Genomic DNA, 22,855 nt, shown 5'->3' on the forward strand with positions numbered 1-22,855 from the left:
TTAATGTAACCTTTGTTTTAGTAAAAATTACTTAATATTGTTTTAAATGGGTTGATTAGATGTAGTTATTTTTTTAAACACATGTTTTGTGTTAAAATAGTAAATTTTGACACACATAATAGTTAAAAATAACTAAATATTATTTAACTCAAGAAATTGGTTCAAATTTGACCCTGTTAACAATATTTAACAGTGTTGTTCATATTGTTGAAATTTGAAAAATTAAAATTTCTAATAGAAATGGTAAGTGTGTTCAGATAATCATATGATATTTCAATGAGAATATTTGTATGTATTTCTATCAATCCTTATTGAATCTTTTAAATAAGATAATGCAACTTTCGTGACGAATAGTAAGTTTAAGATCTTACATATTATTTTGTAAGTTTATATATGATATAATAAAAAAGTAAAATAATAATTATATATAATAGTAAAAGTTTAAGGTCTTATATATAATTCCTAAAATCGACTTCTCTTTCATGCTTCACTACGGAGGCACAATATAACGAGAAAGCTGGAAGACGGAAGAAAGAGGAGGAAAGTCTAAGAGTCACTGTAACAAAAGCAGACTAGCGGAAATATCATAAACATGAGCGGGAAATGGGTGGGATGAGCGAAACTTGGTCGGCCATAAACTGTCTGACGCGAAACACCCAAAACTCGCAGATGGATGGAAGAATATGCCGCCCTTCGCGCTGTTTTTCTATGCAAATTTGTATTTCAAACGATTAACCTGCGAAAATAAGCTCCCTCGTTGCTCCTGTTTAAACTTTCAATTTCCTCTTTCTTTTTTTAAGCTAATTTCCGATGGGCGTGAAAAAAATCGCCAAACGCCGCGCCGTGTTATCAAACTTGCGAAACAGAAGAGTGTGATGTCCGCTTAGAAAACCAAAAAAGTCAAAACTCTCCGAAAAAACTCGTCCGATTAAATTAAATTTCCTCAAAGATAAACATATAAAGAGTATGTTCCACCGATTACCTCAAAATTCATACTGTTAATGCAAATGGGGATTTTTTCTATAAAAACAAATGTTGCTGTTGTGATGAACATTTTATTATTCTGATAAGCTTTGGATTATCCATTGGTGTAACAATATTACAATACATTGCAATAATTAATATTATAGAATATATATATATATATATATATATATCTCAACATAATAAAAATATAGGACGGTAACGACGATCCTCGATTATTACAAATTCCATATAATACAAGTCGGCAACAAAAAAATACAAAGAATGCTTATCGCTATCACAGATGAAGAAACTGGATTAGATTGTGGCTCATGATTTTCGAAATTATTTATTACTTTATCGTTGCGTTATCATTGCTGCGACGATAACGCAATAAAACGTATCTTCTTAATGTTACAAAACAACATTGGCAAATAAATATCTCAAGATGTTTCTTGGAAGTATAATTGATAGTATAATTGATAGCAAATCGATTGCAGATGATCATGCAGATATTCAAGAATACAGCAATTCAAAGTTGAAAGATATAGCACTTCAACAAGTCTCTTCAACAACATACTTCTCAGCACATTTTTTATGATTTAACAACATCATAAAAACTATATATTCTAACATCTGCAACTGCAACTGTAACTGCAACTATATTGTATATTACGAACTAAATCTGTTAGGCTGGTACAAAATATTTGTCATTTTTTCATTAAATTCTCATAAGAAGTTTGATTATTAAAAGGAAAATATGAAGTTGTCGTTAAATATCTAAAAATATGCTAAATCAATGTTGCTCATTTCATTCGTAAAAATTATTAATTCTTCGAAATAGGATCATCTCTTTTATTTAACAATCAAGACAAACCTTTTGCACCAATCTAATATTTGTAATTTCGAGAATTGCACTTCGATTTTCTTATCAAATTCTCTCTGAATATATGTGAATTTTATTTTTAAAGATCTCTTTATTTGTATTTTTTTTTATATAATTTAAATGAAAATTAAGAAGAGAACAATATTTAAAATTTAATACTTTATTTAATTGATTACTTCACAATTATAAATTAAATTTAGTTTCAAATACTTGCATACTGTAATCTTTGTTGTTCTATATGATTAAAGGAAAGATTAAAAAAAAAATATTTGATTGAATCAATAACATAAAAAAATTAACAGGTTAACCTGCAAATTTTGAATCAATAACATAAAATATAACGTATTGAATCAACATTAATATATGATAATATTAAATCGATAATATAAAATATAAAAATAATTTGCAAGTTAACTTTCAAATTATTAATTTTGCAGTCATTTGTAGTCATCATCAAGATATCTCTGAATTATTCTGTTTTTTTCCGCGCTCACAAACATGTTATCTAATTCCAACCGATGAGTCATCTAACGAGCGAGTGATCACTGACGCGAGACGTCAATGACGAGTAGTGCGTAATAAAATCCTTGGACCAAACATTGACCAAGATCAAATCTTGAATATTCAGATTTCCTATTCAAAAAAACATCAAGTTATATTGTCATCAAATTATTCATATTGTACAAGTACTACAGCAACAATTTCACGGTCGCTACGTTTTATTATGCTTTCGAAAGTTTCTGCGTTAAAAACAATATTTGAAAAATGAAATTTTACTTAATACGATAATTCGTTATTTTATTTTCATTTTTTTATATTAACCCTAAAACCCTAAACATAGATAAATTTTGCCCAACACATTTTAATTTGTTCATAACTTCTGTAAAATAATTCAAATTTAATGCTTTTTTTAATTAGTGTAAAAAACATCAAAGAATATCGACGTATTAATATTTTTACAATTCAATGAAGCTGGAAAAAGTTATAATAAAAAAACAAAACAAATATTTCTAAGAACAGTAATGTTTAAAAAATCGGATTGAGTAAATTTTACTCATGACCAAAATTCTAGCATTAAAGACCAAACAAAAATATCTCGAGATTAACGGAATATACAAATGCATTAACGAAAATAACAACAATATTCTCTTTTGTGCGGAACTAAACACTTAATAATGGCAAGTCTCCTTTGACACTTTAATATTACATTTAACGATAAACACGCGTAAGCGTTTCGGATTAATTTATAACGGACTCGAAAATCTACGTACTACACTTTACAACTATATTAACCACAATACCCAAACGCTATCTATACTTTAATTGCGAAAAGCATAGATAAATATCTTATTAAGAAAAACTTATAACGTATTGCATTTAACATACGCGTCATTTAATCTGCGCATCGCAATGATATACGAGTCATATGACCCTCAATCGTCTTCGGAAGCAAAAACTAACACGCGTGTGTTATATGCAAACTGTCCCAGTTCTCGCAACATTAATTAATATGACAGGATACTTGAACTTAAATGGAGACAAAAATTCTAACACAAAATGTCGAGGTTATAATAGTTTTTAAATAAGAACAATTTCAAGACAAATCACAGAGCTGAAAGTTTACGCGCTCAGATATAGTAAATATATATAATAGTACATATAATATGCGATGTCTAAGGAACTGTCATAAGTATCACATGAAGCTGCCGCATGACAATATCTTTACAACCCGATCGAAGTCAATCAACTTGTCACAAAATCACCGAGCTCCCAGCATCGCAATCAATATTCTGCACCATTTTTACATACATAATATTATTTATATGTATGGGATATATTAATTATTCGCATAAAAATAGAATCTGATATAAATATAATCACTTATGGCGATTCCAGTGTAAAAATATTTTTATTGTTATGAATTGGAATCTACGATGATACCTAAACCATTGTATATTGATCATGACTGAGCGCGCGAACTTTCAGCTCTGATATATCCACTTGAAAAGTTTCTTATCTAAAAATTATCATAGCCTCCATATTCTGTGGAATTTTCATCTTCATTTAAGTTCAATGTACATATTAATTAATGTGAGAACTAATCCATCCTGTGTATCCTGACTATCGAACAACTGAATATCTGAATTATATTATAAAATAAGCTATTCCTAAACGTGATGACTCGTTTTACTTCTCCCTCTTCTCCAATGCGATCCAGAATCCGCCTTTGGGTTGCAAATTGAACTGCCTTTTATCAAATACAACAGGATAAATAGTCTTCTCGGTAGCCTTGAAGACGAATTTGTGCAGGAGATGAGCTATCAGGAGTTTTGTTTCCATCAGAGCGAAACGATTGCCGATACACTTCCTGGGTCCATGGCCGAAAGGCATATAAGTGTAGGGCACGATATTGTCCTTGTTCTCGTCGCTGAATCTCTCGGGATCGAACTTGTCAGGGTTCGGAAAATATTTTGGGTCATGGTGCAACGCGTAAACAGGCGCCCATAAAATGTTGTTGGGTTCCACGATCAAGCTCTTGTCACCGGGCTTCGGTGGAGGCAACTCGTAGCTCTTCACGCAGACCCTGTCGATGAAGATCACCGGTGGATATCGGCGGAGGGTTTCGGACACTACCATGTCCATGTAAACCATCTTCGACACTGACTCGTAGGAAATCTCGCCGTTGCCTTCGGCGAAATGCTTCTCGACTTCTTCCCACAGGCGGTCCTGAATATCCCGGTTAACTGCGAGTTCATGGCCGATGAAGCACATCAGCTGTGAGGACGTGTCAAAGCCAGCTAAGAAGAAGATAAATGCTTGCGAGACGATGTCATCCAATGTCATCTCGTGCACGCTGGGGCCCTCCTTATTGCGGGCATGCATCAACAACTGAATCATATCAGGCCTGACGATGCCTTGCTCTTCTCGGACTTTAATCGTCTCTGCCACGATTCTCTTGAAGAATTGCGATGTAGCTGGCGGGAAGAAGTTTATACCCAGCGCCTTTGTTAGTCGCGGAATCGCGCGGAATAGCATGAACTTCAACATGGACAAGAAACTGTCGAACTTGGTGGACTCCACTCCTCTCGTGAAGAACTCGTTGTCCCGATCCTTCATGGAATTCACGCTTATACCGAAGGCCGATGTGGCGATTACGTCAGTGGTGTAGCGCCTGAAGATCTCCTTCGTGTTAATAGAAGAACACTCCTCCGGATGTTCGGCCAGATACTCGGAAAATTCGCGGGAACACTTCGATACCAGCTCAAACATAGTTTTCATCTTACTGGCGGTAAAAGCGGGGCTTAACGTATTCCTCATCTCTTTCCAGCGGTTATCGCGCAAGGCGAAGACGTTCTTACCAAACAACGGATCGATGTCCTCACTCGCGAATGTGAGATGATTCGGAAAATGTTCAAAGTCCTTCACCATGACGTCCTTGATCAGCTCGGGGTCGCGCAAAAAAACCAGAGGAGTGGCCATGTCCATTAGTCCGATGTACTTAGCGTCCGGTACATATTCGTAGGCGAATTTGCCGTATTCGACGAAGCTCATGCGTCGCAACAACACTTTCCAAGAGGTTCCCAAGCCCGGGACTGTACGTATGTAAGGGATACCCCGTTTCTTCCAGTAGGTGTACTGATAGTGTATATTGGCGATCACTTTTAGCACGCCGATAGTGACCAGAGTGGCCAACAAAAGCGCAAAAGACGACGAGAATAACGACGACTCCATCGTGACTGGCACGAACGAGAACGAATGGCTCGATCGCTCGCGGCACAGAATGTCATAAATATAGACCTGTAAGCGTTCACCAACGCGAATCTTATCAGGCACGAGCAGAATGGGGGGAACGACAAAAACGCCTCTCGGAAACATTGCGGACCGTTGCATCAGCAAACCACGCGTGCGAACTACGTAGTAAAAGTCGTAGTAAAAGTCGTATCCAACAATCCTTTTAAACACGCCGTTCTCAACTTCTCGCTGAAACACGAATTATTAAAAACCTAACTGAGGAAAATGTTTTACTCTGAGGACGCTTGGCTATTTTCCGAGGGATAATTAATCAATCGAATTTTCGTTTTATCGTTTTATCGAATTATCTTATGCTTAATGAATGCCCTGTACTCATATATAATCGTTAATTTCACGTCCAATTATGTCCGATTATGAAAAGCGGAAAGTGCGGAGTGCGAGTTACAATTCCTAAGATGTAAAGCGGAAAGCCCACATTTTATTTTGTGTGCAAAAACGGCTCGGAGAGAATTAAAGGTAATGAGAGAAACAAAAGGTAGATTGATAACTGAGACGCAAAAATATTTTGTACTGTCTTTTGGGTTCGTAGTCACTGCTTGAAACTCGCTTTAAGTGATATATTCAGAACTCAGTTCAAATTGAGTTCCGAGTTAACTGAGAGCTTTTCAGTTAAATCGTGTTTACAGATACAAATGTCATATCATATAGTTCATCTGAAAAACTTGAATCTAACTCTGAATAAAAACCTAAGCATCTCATATCAGACAAATTTCAGATTGAGAACTCTTAAAGGAATACTATGAATTGAAAACTATATTACTCTATAAAACTATATTTTAACATATAATATTTAGAAATGCAGTACAGTATTTAAAAACACTGACTTTTCTACAATTTTATATTGTATTTGTTATAAAATGCAAAATTTCAAAATGCTTTTACGCAATGAAAATATGTGCAAAAATTAATTAAAGTATTGCTCATCATGTGATAAAAACAATAAAAAATTTAAAAATTCACATTAGAAATTGTGAATCAGCGTAAATATTTATCTCATACAACCTCTAAATGTACAGCTAATGTGGGAAATTAATTCCGCAATCAACAATTTATGAAATTTTAAACGTGTTTTTATAAAAATGTTCTTTTTCTTTTAAACGCGCGTCTTTTATATTTACAAAAAAAATATACTCAAGACGCCAAGTTCACGCGCTTGCCTGCACGAGAGGAATTATATAAAATTTTATGTTTTTTTTTTAAATATTGACTACAGTCATCCAGAGCTCATTATGTCGAGTGAACTTCACTGACCGTCTTTTATTTTGAAACTATTATAATATAATTATTTTCCACGTGTTGATCCAGATTAAATTAAATTAATATACAATAAATAAATAAATAAGGAATAAAGAAATATGTCTGAGTAATCACTGTACTTTTCACTGTCCACTCCTACAAAAAAGAACCACTTTATCCAAATATACGAAACAGTATCATATATGCATAAATAATAATACGCATGTAAAATTAATGCAGAATATTGAGTGCGATATCATAAGTATCACATACAGCTGCTGCATGATACCATCTTTACAACATGAGCGAAGTCAATCAACTTCTCATACTTTCGCCGAGCTCCCAGACATCGCACTCAATATTCAGTAGCATTTCTATGTGCGTATTATTATTCATAAGAATGGAATATATTAAGTATTTGCAGATAAATATAATCCGAATACTTATCGCGATACTAATGCAAAAATATTTTTGTTGTTATAAATTAAAATCTATAATGGCACTTAAATCATTGTATATTGTACCATGCGAGAGCGCGCGAGCTCTGTGCAATGTCCATTCACTTGAAACGTTTCATATTTAAAAACAACTATAGTTTCGACATTCTGTAGAATTTTCATCTCCATTTCAGTTCGAGTACACATATTAATTAATGTCGCGAATACTGGGACACACTGTATATCCTGTCTATCAAACAGCTGAACATCTGCCATATTGTAGAATAAGTCCTTCCTAAACTCGACATCTCGTTTACTTCACCCTCTTCTCCAATGCGATCCAGAATCCGCCTTCGGGTTGCAAATTGAACTGCTTTTTATCAAATACAACAGGATAAATGGTCTTCTCGGTAGCCTTGAAGACGAATTTGTGCAGGAGATGAGCTATCAGGAGTTTCGTTTCCATCAGAGCGAAACGATTGCCGATGCACTTCCTGGGTCCATGGCCAAAAGGCATATAAGTGTAGGGCACGATATTGTCCTTGTTCTCGTCGCTGAACCTCTCGGGATCGAATTTGTCCGGGTTCGGAAAATATTTGGGGTCATGGTGCAACGCATAAACGGGGGCCCATATCATGTTGTCGGGCTCCACAATCAAGCTCTTGCCACCGGGCTTCGGTGGAGGCAGCTCGTAGCTCTTCACGCAGACCCTGTCGATGAAGATCAGCGGTGGATATCGGCGGAGGGTTTCGGACACCACCATGTCCATGTAAACCATCTTCGACACTGACTCGTAGGAGATCTCGCCGTTGCCTTCGGCGAAATGCTTCTCGACTTCCTCCCACAGGCGGTTCTGAATATCCCGGTTAACTGCGAGTTCATGGCCGATGAAGCACATCAGCTGTGAGGACGTGTCAAAGCCGGCCAAGAAGAAGATGAACGCCTGCGCGACGATGTCATCCAATGTCATCTCGTGCACGCTGGGGCCCTCTTTATTGCGGACTTGCATTAACAATTGAATCATATCCGGCCTGACGATGCCTTGCTCTTGCCGAACTTTAATTGTCTCTGCCACGATTCTCTTGAAGAATTGCGATGTAGCTGGCGGGAAGATATTTATACCCAGTGCTCGCATTAGTCGCGGACTCGCGCGAAATAGCATGAACTTCAACATGGACAAGAAACTATCGAACTTGGTGGACTCCACTCCTCTCGTGAAGAACTCGTTGTCCCGATCCTTCATGGAATTCACGCTTATACCGAAGGCCGACGTGGCGATTACGTCAGTGGTGTAGCGCCTGAAGATCTCCTTCGTGTTAATAGAAAAACACTCCTCCGGATGATCGGCGAGGTACTCGGAAAATTCGCGGGAACACTTCGACACCAGCTCGAACATGACTTTCATCTTGCTGGCGGTGAAAGAGGGGCTCAACGTGTTCCTCATCTCTTTCCAGCGGTTACCGCGCAAGGAGAAGACGTTCTTACCTAACAACGGATCGATGTCCTCAGTCACGAAGGACAGGTGGTCCGGAAAATGTTCAAAGTCCTTCACCATGACGTCCTTGATCAGCTCGGGGTCGCGCAAAAAAACCAGAGGAGTGGCCATGTCCATTAGTCCGATGTACTTAGCGTCCGGTACATATTCGTAGGCGAATTTGCCGTATTCGACGAAGCTCATGCGTCGCAACAACACTTTCCAAGAGGTTCCCAAGCCCGGGACTGTACGTATGTAAGGGATACCCCGTTTCTTCCAGTAGGTGTACTGATAGTGAATATTGGCGATGATTTTTACCACGCCGATAATGACCAGAGTGGCCAACAAAAGCGCAAAAGAAGACGAGAATAACGACGACTCCATCGTGACTGATCGGCACGACCGAGAACAAATGACTCGGTCGCTAGCGGTATAGGATGTTATAAATATAGAGATGTACGCATTCAGCAAATCTTATCAGGCACGAGCAGAATGGGGGGAACGACAGAAACGCTTCTAGGGAACATTGCGGACCGTTGCATCAGCAACGTGTGCGAACTACGTGGTAAAAAGTTGTTTCCACAAATCCTTTTAAACAAGCCGTTTTCAACGTGCTCAACTTCTCGCTGAAAAGCGAATTATTAAAAACCTCACTGAGAGAAATGTTTTACTCTGAGGACGTTTGGATATTTTCCGAGGGATAATTAATCCATCGAATTATTGTTTGATTAATCTTATGCTTAATGAATGCCCTGTACTCACGTATAATCCTTAATTTCACGTCCAATTATGTCCGGTTACGAAAACTGCGGTTACAGGGAAACTGCGGAGTGCGAGTTACAATTGCTAAGGTGTAAAGCGGAAAGCCCACATTTTATTTTGTGCGTAAAAATAGTTCGGAGAGGATAAGAGGTAATGAGAGAAACAAAAGCCAGATTGATAACTGAGACGCAAAAATATTTTGTACTGTCTCCTGGGTTCGTAGTCATTGCTTGAAACTCGTCTTAAGTGGTATACTCAGAACTGAGTTCAGATGGAGTTCAGAGTTAATTGAGAAATTTTCAGTTAAATCGTGTTTACAGATACGAATGTCATATCATATCATATCATATAGTTCACATGAAAAACTTTGATCTATCTCTGAATAAAAACCTGAGCATCTCATATGAGACAAATTTCAGATTGAGAACTATTATAGGAATATTTGAAAACTTTATTTTAACATATAATATTTAAAAATATAGTACAGTATTTAAAAACACTGACATTTTTGTGGAATTTTATGTTGAATTTGTTATAAAATGCAGAATTACAAAATGCTTTTACGCAATGAAAATATGTGCAAAAATTAACTGAAGCATTGCTCGCTATGTGATAAAAACAATAAAAAATTTCAAAATTCACATCAGAAATTGTGAACTATCGTAAATATTTATCTCATACAATCTCTAAAAGTACAGCTAATGTTGGAAATTAATTCCACATTCAACAATTCATGCAATTTTAAAAGTGCTTTTCCTAAACCTGTACTTTATCTATTAAACGTGCGTCTTTTAAATTTACAAAAACTTAAATTTACTCAACACACTATGTTCACGAGCTTGCCTGCACGAGTGGAATTATATAAAATTTAATGTTTCTATAAAAAATATTGACTACAGTAATCCAGAGCTCATCACGTCGAGTGAACCTCATTAACCGCCTTTTATTTTGAAATTGTTATAATATAATTATTTTCAAAGTGTTGATCCAGATTAAATTAAATTTATATACATTAAATAAATAAAGAAGAAATAAAGAAATATTTGAAAAATCACTGCATTTTCAGCGTCCACTCCTACAAAAAAGAACCACTTTATCGAAGTATTCGAAACAGTATGATATATATATAAATAATAATACATATGTAAAATTTATGCACAATATTGAGTACGATGTCATGTACGATCACATTAAATTGTCGCATGATACTATCTTTACAACATGAATGAAGTCATTCAACTTATCACACCTTCGCCGAGCTCCCAGACATCGCACTCAATATTCAGTACCATTTCTATATGCGTATTATTATTAATGTAAATGGGATATATTAATTGTTTTCAGATAAATATAATCCGATTACTTATCGAGATACTAATTCAAAAATATTTTTATTGTTATAAATTAGAATTTATGATGGCACTTAAATCATTGTATATTGTACAATGCGAGAGCTCTCTCACTCTTTCTGTGATATATCCTCTCTTGAAACGTTTCATATTTAAAAACTATCAAAGCCACGACATTCTGTTGAATTTTCATATCCATTTAAGTTCGAGTATACGTATTAATTAATATCGCGAGAACGGGGACACACTGTATATCTTGTCTATCGAACAGCTGAACATCTGCCATATTGTAGAATAAGTCATTCCTAAACGCGACATCTCGTTTACTTTTCCCTCTTCTGCAATGCGATCCAGAATCCGCCTTCGGGTTGCAAATTGAACTGCTTTTTATCAAATACAACAGGATAAATGGTCTTCTCGGTGGCCTTGAAGACGAATTTGTGCAGAAGATGAGCTATCAGGAGTTTCGTTTCCATCAAAGCAAAACGATTGCCGATGCATTTCCTGGGTCCATGGCCGAAAGGCATATAAGTGTAGGGCACGATATTGTCCTTGTTCTCCTCGCTGAATCTCTCGGGATCAAACTTGTCCGGGTTCGGAAAATATTTGGGGTCATAATGCAACGCGTAAACGGGAGCCCATATCATGTTGTCGGGCTCCACAATCAAGCTCTTGCCACCGGGCTTCAGTGGAGGCAGCTCGTAGCTCTTTACGCAAACCCTGTCGATAAAGATCACCGGTGGATACTTGCGGAGGGTCTCGGACACTACCATGTCCATGTAAACCATCTTCGACACTGACTCGTAGGAGATCTCGCCGTTGCCTTCAGCGAAATGCTTCTCGACTTCCTCCCATAAGCGGTCCTGAATGTCCCGGTTAACCGCGAGTTCATGGCCGATGAAGCACATCAGCTGTGAGGACGTGTCAAAGCCGGCCAAGAAGAAGATGAACGCCTGCGCGACGATGTCATCCAATGTCATCTCGTGCACGCTGGGGCCCTCCTTATTGCGGGCTTGCATCAACAATTGAATCATATCCGGCCTGACGATGCCTTGCTCTTCCCGAACTTTAATCGTCTCAGCCACGATTCTCTTGAAGAATTGCGATGTAGCTGGAGGGAAGAAGTTTATACCCAGCGACTTTGTTAGTCGCGGAATCGCGCGGAATAGCATGAACTTCAACAGGAACGAGAAGCCGCTGAACTTGGTGGACGCCACTCCTCTCGTGAAGAACTCGTTGTCCCGATCCTTCATGGAATTCACGCTTATACCGAAGGCAGACGTGGCGATTACGTCAGTGGTGTAGCGCCTGAAGATCTCCTTCGTGTCAATGGAAGAACATTCTTCCGGATGATCGGCCAGATACTCGGAAAATTCGCGGGAACACTTCGATACCAGCTCAAACATAGCTTTCATCTTACTGGCAGTGAAAGAGGGGCTCAACGTGTTCCTCATCTCTTTCCAGCGGTTACCGCGCAAGAAGAAGACGTTCTTAGCAAACAACGGATCGATATCCTCACTCGCGAAGCTACGGTGGTCCGGAAAATGTTCAAAGTCTTTCACCATGACGTCCCTGATCAGCTCGGGGTCGCGTAAAAAAACCAGAGGAGTGGTCATGTCCATTAGTCCGATGTACTTGGCGTCCGGTACATATTCGTAAGCGAATTTGCTGTATTCGGCGAAGCTCATGCGTCCCAAGAACACTTTCCAAGAGGTTCCCAAGCCCGGGACTGTAGGTATGTAAGGGATACCCCGTTTCTTCCAGTAGGTGTACTGATAGTGAATATTGGCGATGACTTTTAGCACACCGATAGTGACCAGAGTGGCCAACAAAAGCGCAAAAGATGACGAGAATAACGACGACTCCATCGTGACTGATCGGCACGACTGAGAACGAATGACTCGATCGCTCGCAATATAGGATGTTATAAATACAGACATGTAAGCGTTCACCAACACGAATCTTATCAGGCATCGAGCAGAACGGGGGGAAACGGCAGAAACACTTCTCGGAAACACTGCGGACCGTTGCATCACCAACGTGTGTGAACTGCGTGGTAAAAAGTAGTATCCAACAATCCTTTTAAACATGCCGTTCTCAACGCGCTCAACTTCTCGCTGAAAAGCGAAATATTAAAAACCTCACTGAGGGAAATGTTTTACTCTGAGGACGCTTGGATATTTTCTGATAATTAATCAATCGAATTATCGTTTGATTAATCTTATGCTTAATGAATGCCCTCACGTATTATAGTTAATTTCACGTCCAATTATGTCCGGTTATTACAACGGAAACTGCGGAGTGCGAGTTACAATTGCTAAGATGTAAAGCGGAAAGCGCACATTTTATTTTGTGCGTAAAAACGGCTCAGTGAGAATAAAAGATAATGAAAGAAACAAAAGGCAGATTGATAACTGAGACGCAAAAATATACTTTGTACTGTCTCTTGGCTCCGTAGTCATTGCTTGAAACTCGCTTTAAGTGATATACTCAGAACTCAGAGTTCAGACTTTAGAGTTGACTGAGAGCTTTTCAATAAAATCATGTTTACAGTTATAAATGTCATATCATATCATGTCATATAGTTTACCTGAAATACTTGGATCTAACTCTAAAGAAAAACCTGAGCATCTCATATGAGACAAATTTCAGATTGAGGACTCTTAAAGGAATACCTTATTTAAAAACTTTATTTTAACATATAATATTTAAAAATACAGTATTTAAAAACACTGACATTTTTCTGAAATTATATGATGTATTTGCTATAAAATGCAGAGTTACAAAATGCTTTTACGCAATGAAAATATGTGCAAAAATTAATTAAAGCATTGCTCATTATGTGATGAAAACAATAAAAAATTTTAAAATTCACATCAAAAATTGTGAACTAGCGTAAATATTTATCTCATACAATCTCTAAATGTACAGCTAATGTGAAAAATGAACTTCGCATTGAACTATTCATGCAATTTTAAACGTATTTTTTCTAAACCTGTTCTTTTTCGTTTAAACGCGCGTCTTTTATATTTACAAAAAAAATATACTTAAGACGCCAAGTTCACGCGCTTGCCTGCACGAGTGGAATTATATAAAATTTAATGTTCATATAAAAAATATTGTCTACAGTTATCCAGAGCTCATCACGTCGAGCGAATCTTATTAACCTGCTTTTATTTTAAAACTGTTATAATATACTTATATCCCAAGTGTTGATCCAGATTAAATTAAATTAATATACAGTATATAAATAAATAAGAAATAAAGAAATATGTCTGAAAAATCATTGCATTTTTTATCGTCCACTCCTACAAAAAAGAACCACTTTATCCAAGTATACGAAACAGTATCATATATGTATAAATAATAATAATAATTAAATTAATGTAAAATTAATGGAGAATATTGAGTGCGATGTCATAAGTATCACATAAAGCTGCCGCATGATACCATCCTTACAATATGAGCGAAGTCAATCAACTTATCACACTTTCACCGAGCTCCCAGACATCGCACTCAATATTCAGTACCATTTCTATATGCGTATTATTATTAATACGAATGGGATATATTATTTGCAGATAAATATAATCAGATTACTTATCGCGATACTAATGCAAAAATATTTTTGTTGTTATAAATTAGAATTTATGATGGCACTTAAATCATTGTATATTGTACCGTACGAGAGCGCGCGAGCTCTGTACTATGTCCATTCTCTGGAAACGTTTCATATTTAAAAACTATAATAGTTTTAACATTCTGTAGATTTTTCATCTCCATTTAAGTTCGAATACACATATTAATTAATGTCACGAGTACTGGGACACACTGTATATCCTGTCTATCAAACAGCTGAACATCTACCATATTGTAGAAGTCATTCCTAAACTGAACATCTCGTTTACTACACCCTCTTCTCCAATGCGATCCAGAATCCGCCTTTGGGTTGCAAATTGATCTGATTTTTATCAAATACAACAGGATAAATTGTCTTCTCGGTGGCCTTGAAGACGAATTTGTGCAGGAGATGAGCTATCAGGAGTTTCGTTTCCATCAGAGCAAAACGATTGCCGATGCACTTCCTGGGTCCATGGCCAAATGGCATATAAGTGTAGGGCACGATATTGTCCTTGTTCTCGTCGCTGAACCTCTCGGGATCGAACTTGTCCGGGTTCGGAAAATATTTGGGGTCAAGGTGCAACGCGTAAACGGGGGCCCATATCATGTTGTCGGGCTCCACAATCAAGCTCTTGCCACCGGGCTTCAGTGGAGGCAGCTCGTAGCTCTTTACGCAAACCCTGTCGATAAAGATCACCGGTGGATACTTGCGGAGGGTCTCGGACACTACCATGTCCATGTAAACCATCTTCGACACTGACTCGTAGGAGATCTCGCCGTTGCCTTCAGCGAAATGCTTCTCGACTTCCTCCCATAGGCGGTCCTGAATGTCCCGGTTAACCGCGAGTTCATGGCCGACGAAGCACATCAGCTGTGAGGACGTTTCAAAGCCGGCTATGAAGAAGATGAACGCTTGCGAGACGATGTCATCCAATGTCATCTCTTGCACGCTGGGGCCCTCCTTACTGCGGGCTTGCATCAACAACTGAATCATATCCGGCCTGACGATGCCTTGCTCTTCTCGGACTTTAATCGTCTCCGCCACGATTCTCTTGAAGAATTGCGATGTAGCTGGCGGGAAGAAGTCTATTCCCAGCGCCTTTGTTAGTCGCGGAATCGTGCGGTATAGCATGAACTTCAACAGGAACGAGAAGCTGCTGAACTTGGTGGACGCCACTCCTCTCGTGAAGAACTCGTTGTCCCGATCCTTCATGGAATTCACGCTTATACCGAAGGCAGACGTGGCGATTACGTCAGTGGTGTAGCGCCTGAAGATCTCCTTCGTGTCAATGGAAGAACATTCTTCCGGATGATCGGCCAGATACTCCGAAAATTCGCGGGAACACTTCGACACCAGCTCAAACATAGCTTTCATCTTACTGGCGGTGAAAGAGGGACTCAACGTGTTTCTCATCTCTTTCCAGCGGTCACCACGCAAGGCGAAGACGTTCTTACCAAACAACGGATCGATGTCCTCACTCGCTATAGTGCGGTGGTCCGGAAAATGTTCGAAGTCCTTCACCATTACGTCCCTGATCAGCTCAGGGTCGCGCAATAAAACCAGAGGAGTGGCCATGTCCATTAGTCCGATGTACTTAGCGTCCGGTACATATTCATAGGCGGATATGCTGTATTCGACGAAGCTCATGCGTCGCAAGAACACTTTCCAAGAGGTCCCCAAGCCCGGGAGTGTACGTATGTAAGGGATACCCCGTTTCTTCCAGTAGGTGTACTGATAGTGTATATTGGCGATGACTTTTACCACGCCGATAATGACGAGAGTGGCCAACAAAAGCGCAAAAGACGACAAGAATAACGACGACTCCATCGTGACTGATCGGCACGACCGAGAACGAATGACTCGGTCGCTCGCGGTATAGGATGTTATAAATATAGATATGTACGCGTCCACCAACGCGAATCTTATCAGGCACGAGCAGAAGGGGGGGAACGACAGAAACGCCTCTCGGAGACACTGCGGACTGTTGCATCACCATCGTGTACAAACTGCGTGGTAAAAAGTCGTATCTAACAATCCTTTTAAACATGCTGTTCTCAACGTGTTCAATTTCTCGCTGAAAAGCGAATTATGTCCTCACTCGCAAAGCTGCGGTGGTCCGGAAAATGTTCGAAGTCCTTCACCATGACGTCCTTGATCAGCTCGGGGTCGCGCAAAAAAACCAGAGGCGTGGCCATGTCCATTAGTCCGATGTACTTGGCATCCGGTACATAATTGTAGATAAATTTGAAGTATTCGGCGAAACTTATACGTTTGAAAAATATTTTCCAAGTGATTCTCCAGCCCGAGAAACTACGTATGTAAGGAATATCCCGGTTCTTCCAGTAGGTATACTGATAGTGTATATTGGCAATGACTTTTAGCACGCCGATAGTGACCAGAGTGGCCAACAAAAGCGCACAAGACGAGTATAACGACGACTCCATCGTGACTGGCGCGTCCAAGAACGAATGGCTCGGTCGCTCGCGGTATAGGATGTTATAAATATAGACATATACGCGTTCACCAACGCAAATCTTATCAGGCACGAGTAGAATGGGGGGAACGACAGAAACACTTCTCGGATACATTGCGGACCGTTGCATCAGCAACGTGTGCAAACTAAGTGGTAAATATCGTACCCAACAATCCTTTTAAATACACCGTTCTCAACGCGCTCAACTTCTCGCTGAAAAGCGAATTATTAAAAACTTCACTGAGGGTAATGTTTTACTCTGAGGACGCTTGGATATTTCCCGAAGGATAATAAATCAATCGAATTATCGTTTGATTAATCTTCTGGTTAATTAATGCCCTGTACTCACGTATAATCTTTCATTTCACGTCCAATTATGTCCGGTTATGGAAAACGGAGTCTGCGGAATGCGAGTTACAATTGCTAAGATATAAAGCGGAAAGTCCATATTTTATTTTGAGTATAAAGACGGTTCGGAGAGAATAAAAAGCAATGAAAGAAACAAATTGATAATTGAGACGCAAAAATATATTTTGTATTGTCTCTTGGGGCCGTAGTCATTGCTTGAAACTCGTCTTAAGTGATATACTCAGAACTGAGTTCAGATAGAGTTCAGAGTTAATTGAGAGCTTTTCAGTTAAATCGTGTTTACAGATACAAATGTCATATCATATCATATAGTTCACCTGAAAAATTTGGATCTACCTCTGAATAAAAACCTGAGCATCTCATATGAGACAAATTTCAGATTGAGAACTCTTAAAGGAATACTTTATTTGAAAACTTTATTTTAACATATAATATTTAAAAATAAAGTATTTAAAAACATTGACATTTTTCTGAAATTTTATGTTGTATTTGTTATAAAATGCAGAGTTACAAAATGCTTTTACGCAATGAAAATATGTGCAAAAATTAATTAAAGCATTGCTCATTATGTGATGAAAACGATACAAAATTTTAAAATTCACATCAGAAATTGTGAATTAGCGTAAATATTTATCTGATACAATCTCTCAATGTACAGCTTATGCGAGAAATTAATTCCGCATTCAACAATTCATCCAATTTTAAACGTGTTTTTTCTAAAAATATTCTTTTTCTCTGAAACGCGCATTTTTTATATTTACAAAAAAGGATACTCAAGACGCCAAGTTCAAGACGCCAAGTTGCCTGCACGAGTGGAATTATATAAAATTTAATGTTTCTATAAAAAATATTGACTACAGTCATCCAGAGCTCATCACGTCGAGCGAACCGCATTAACCGCTTTTTATTTTGCTACTTATTTGCCAAAGGTGCAGGTTGACAAGAAAGTCATGTCATTTTTTTCTATGTAAATGAAAGGATCATACAAGGATTTTACACGGTGTAACTCAATTGACATTGGTATATACCTCTCAAATATATTAGATAATCGGAGGTGCCAATAAAGTCTTTCATTTTGCGTTGCACTCACTATCGTAGAAATCAAGCTCAACAATTAATAGGACATTTGCTGATATCAAAAATAACTCCACTTCAGTCCTTTCTTCATACCGGAGTTGACTACGTAAGCTCCATATGAACAAAAACTTGGCAAAGGTGGGCAGCAAAAATTTATAAAGGATATCTCACCATTTTTGTGAGTTTTCACACATTAGCTGTGCATTTAGTTATTGTTACCGATTACTTACAATAAAAGCGTTTATTTTCGCATACAAAAGATTCATCGCTCACCGCGGTATCTGTGCATCATTCTATAGCGGAACTAACTTTGTCCGTGCCGACGATAAACTTCGACGACGATTTGATTCAGCCTCTAAAGAATTGAAGAAGCTAGTTACCTTACTATCAAACCTCGGAACTAAATGGCATTTTAATCCCCCATCTGCGCCCCATTGTGGACGGAAGTGGGGAGCTGCAGTTAAATCGACAAAATATTATCTTTGTCGTATCACTGGCAACTCTATTCTAACATATGAGGAATTACCTACGCTTTTAACTCAAATTGAAGTCATCCTAAACTCACGGCCTTTATGTCCGCTTTCTGAAGACGGAGATGACTATTCAGCGCTAATATCCAGACATTTCCTCATTGGAAAGGCACTTACAACCGAGCCTCATATCACAGACCAACCTACTTCATGACTTCACTAACCGATTACAACTTCTACGACAAAAGGTTGAACACTTTTGAAACTCTGTAAATCTGAATGTTTGCAACGGTAACAAGCCATCTTCTAGTGGCATCATTTCTCTACACAAATTAAGGAAGAATCCCTTGTTCTTCTAATTGACGATTGATATTCTCCAAACAAATATTCAGCACTCAATATTCAGTACCATTTCTATATTCGTATTATTATTAATACAAATGGGATATATTAATTATTTTCAGATAAATATAATCCGATTACTTATGGCGATTCTAATACAAAAATATATTTATTGTTATAAATTAGAATCTATGATGGCACTTAAATCATTGTACCATGCGAGGGCGCGTGAGCTTTGTGATATGTCCACTCTCTTGAAACGTTTCATATTTAAAAACTATCATAGCTTCGACATTCTGTGAAATTTTCATTTTCATTTAAATTCGAGTATACATATTAATTAATGTCGCGAGAATTAATACACCTTGTGTATCCTGACTATCGAACAATTGAACATCTACTATATTATAGAATAAGCCATTCCTAAACTACCTAACGTGATGCCTCGTTTTATTTCTCTCTCTTCTCCAACGCGATCCAGAATCCGCCTTCAGGTTGCAGATTAAACTGCTTTTTATCAAATACAACAGGATAAATGGTCTTCTCGGTGGCCTTGAAGACGAATTTGTGCAGGAGATGAGCTATCAGGAGTTTCGTTTCCATCAGAGCGAACCGATTGCCGATGCACTTCCTGGGTCCATGGCCGAAGGGCATATAAGTATAGGGCACGATATTGTCCTTGTTCTCATCGCTGAATCTCTCGGGATCGAACTTGTTCGGATTCGGGAAGTATTTGGGATCACAGTGCAATGCATAAACGGGCGCCCATAAAACGTTGTTGGGCTCCACGATCAAGCTCTTGCCACCGGGATTCGGCGGAGGCAGCTCGTAACTCTTCACACAGAGCCTGTCGATCATAACTACCGGTGGATACTTGCGAAGGGTTTCGGACACCACCATGTCCATGTAAACCATTTTCGACACTAACTCGTAGGAAATCTCGCCGTTGCCTTCGGCGAAATGCTTCTCGACTTCCTCATACAGGCGGTCCTGAATGTCCCTGTTAACCGCGAGTTCATGGGCAATGAAGCACATTAGCTGTGAGGACGTGTCAAAGCCGGCTAAGAAGAAGATGAACGCCTGTGAGACGATGTCATCCAACGTCATATCGTGAACACTGAGGCTCTCCTTATTTCGGGCTTGCATCAACAAGTGAATCATATCCGGCCTGATAATGCCTTGCTCTTCTCGGGTTTTAATCGTCTCTGCCACGATTTTCTTGAAAAATTGCGAAGTAGCCGGCGGGAAGAAGTTCATTCCCAGCGCCTTCATTAGTCGCGGACTCATGCGGAATAGCATAAACTTCAACATGAACGAGAAGCTGTTGAATAGCTGAGTGGAATCCACTCCTCTCGTAAAGAACTCGTTGTCCCGATCCTTCATGGAATTCACATTTATGCCGAAGGCCGACGTGGCGATTACGTCAGTAGTGTAGCGTCTGAAGATCTCTTTCGTATCGACGGAAGAACACTCCTCCGGATGATCGGCGAGGTACTCGGAAAATTCGCGGGAACACTTCGACACCAGCTCGAACATGACTTTCATCTTGCTGGCAGTAAAAGAGGGGCTCAACGTGTTCCTCATCTCTTTCCAGCGGTTACCGCGCAAGGAGAAGACGTTCTTACCGAACAACGGATCGATGTCCTCATTCGCGAAGGTCTGGTGGTCCGTAAAATGTTCGAAGTCCTTCACCATGACGTCCCTGATCAGCTCGGGGTCGCGGATAAAAACCAGAGGAGTGGCCATGTCCATTAGTCCGATATACTTGGCATCCGGTGCATATTCGTAGTTGAATTTGATGTATTCGCTCAAGTTCATACGTCGCGAGAACATTTTCCAAGTAATTCCTAAAGCCGGGATAGCACGTATGTAAGGGACACCTCGTTTCTTCCAGTAGATGTGCAGATAGTGCATTTTGGCTATGACTTTTATCACGCCGATACTGACCAGAGTGATCAACAAAAGAGCAAAAGGCGACGAGAATACCGACGACTCCATCGTGACTGGTACGTCCGAGAACGACTGATTCGGTCGCTCGCGACATAGGATGTTATAAATATAGAGTTGTACGCGTTCACCAACGCGAATCTTATCAGATACGAGCAGAATGGGAGGGGGAGTGGACGAGAGAAGCGCCTCTCGGAAACATTGCGGACCTTTACATCAGTAACGTGAATTACGTGATAAAAAGTCGTATCCAACAATCCTTTTAAACGTACCATTCTCAACGTGCTCAATTTCTCGCTGAAAAGTGAATTATTAAAAACTTCACTAAGGGAAATGTTTCGCTTTGAGGTCGCTTGGATATTTTCCAGGAGATAATTTATCGATTTATCGCTTGATTAATCTTCTGCTCGATGCCCTGTACTCACGTGTATAATCGTTAATTTCACGTCCAATTATATCTGGTTATGAAAAGCGGAAACTGCAAAGTGCGAATTGTAATTGCTAAGATGTAATGTGAAAAGCACATTTTATTTAGAGCGTAGAAACGGCGCAAAAAAAATATAATGAAAAAAACAAAAGGCAGATTGATAAAACTGACACGAAAATATACTTTGTACTCTCAATTGAGTCCGCATTAATAGTCATTACTTGAAACTCGCTTTAAGATATTCAGAATTAAGTTCAAAGTTTAAGTGGAGTTCAGAATTAAATGAGAGCTTTTCAGTTGAATCGCAATTACAGATATAAATGTTACATTATATCATATCATATAATTCATTTGAAAAACTTGAATCTAACTCGGAATAAAAACTGAGCATTTCATATGGGACAAGTTTCAGATTGAGGACTCTTAAGGGAATGCCATATTTAAGAACTTTATTTTAACATATAGTATTTAAAAATACAGTATTCAAATACTTACATTTTTCTGAAAAGTTTACATTGTATTGGTTATAAATTGTAGAGTTACAAGATGCTTTTACATAATGAAAATATGTGCAAAAATTAATTAAAACATTGCTCATTGTGTGATGAAAACGATAAAATATTTCAAAATTCATATCAGAAACTATGAATTAGCATAAATATTTATCTGATACAATAATTCCGCATTGTGCAATTTTGAATGTATTTTTCCTAATATTCTTTTTCTTTTAAACACGTCTCCTTTACATATGATATATATAGTAAAATTATTATTATTAAAATTAATAAGACTTTATAGCGCACGAGCTTGCTAAATCGTGTCGTGCGAAAGTAAGTGTTTTTCAATGACTAGCCAAGTAGATAAAGATTCATCGATAAGTCTCAATAATTGTTGCATTCTAGTGATGACTCATGTACATACAGCCTGTAAAAACTCAAATTACTCTGGTTGAAGAGTCTTTGTTCAATTATCGCCACTGATAAATCTATCGACTTTAGATACACCTTATCGCCAGAATTCGCGTGAAAAAGATCACAATAAGATATGTGTACTGCTCTATAATCTGATTGATTGCAATCAAGCTAACGAGCCCGTAATAATTTCGACATATTCGTAAAATCGTGTTAACTTTACGTAGCCGAATTCGTTACAAAACAGTTGAATAATGGAGGTAAAACTCAAAGGCAAAATGTGTCAATCAAAAAATT

At 38.3% G+C, this 22,855-nt stretch overlaps 3 protein-coding genes and 1 pseudogene across 3 annotated transcripts; all 4 read right to left on the reverse strand.

The window, feature by feature from the left end:
* Positions 1–1,035: 1,035 nt before the first annotated feature.
* Positions 1,036–12,866, reverse strand: LOC116849705. Its single transcript, XM_032827112.1, is given in 4 exon segments — positions 1,036–5,843; positions 7,653–9,212; positions 9,214–9,351; positions 11,248–12,866. Coding segments are annotated over 4 exon segments (5,118 nt in total). The 5' UTR covers positions 12,861–12,866; the 3' UTR covers positions 1,036–4,036.
* A 726-nt stretch (positions 12,867–13,592) lies between these two features.
* Positions 13,593–16,603, reverse strand: LOC116849689 (cytochrome P450 9e2-like). Its single transcript, XM_032827085.1, has one exon. The coding sequence runs from the start codon at positions 16,367–16,369 to the stop codon at positions 14,828–14,830; it is 1,542 nt and encodes a 513-aa protein (XP_032682976.1). The 5' UTR covers positions 16,370–16,603; the 3' UTR covers positions 13,593–14,827.
* LOC116849706 lies at positions 16,574–18,458 on the reverse strand (annotated as a pseudogene).
* Positions 17,526–21,403, reverse strand: LOC116849688 (cytochrome P450 9e2-like). Its single transcript, XM_032827083.1, has one exon. It carries the CDS (start codon positions 21,269–21,271, stop codon positions 19,724–19,726), a length of 1,548 nt encoding a protein of 515 aa, XP_032682974.1. The 5' UTR covers positions 21,272–21,403; the 3' UTR covers positions 17,526–19,723.
* Between the last annotated feature and the right edge of the window lie 1,452 nt (positions 21,404–22,855).

Source organism: Odontomachus brunneus, unplaced genomic scaffold (genome assembly GCF_010583005.1).
Source record: "Odontomachus brunneus isolate Ranch 3 - 2012 unplaced genomic scaffold, Obru_v1 Obru_scaffold_124, whole genome shotgun sequence".
NCBI classification, from domain to species: domain Eukaryota; kingdom Metazoa; phylum Arthropoda; class Insecta; order Hymenoptera; family Formicidae; genus Odontomachus; species Odontomachus brunneus.

Coding starts and splice junctions, on each gene's coding strand:
- LOC116849689 (XM_032827085.1), bottom strand. CDS start 16,369: ATGGAGTCGTCGTTATTCTTGTCGTCTTTTGCGCTTTTGTTGGCCACT.
- LOC116849688 (XM_032827083.1), bottom strand. CDS start 21,271: ATGGAGTCGTCGGTATTCTCGTCGCCTTTTGCTCTTTTGTTGATCACT.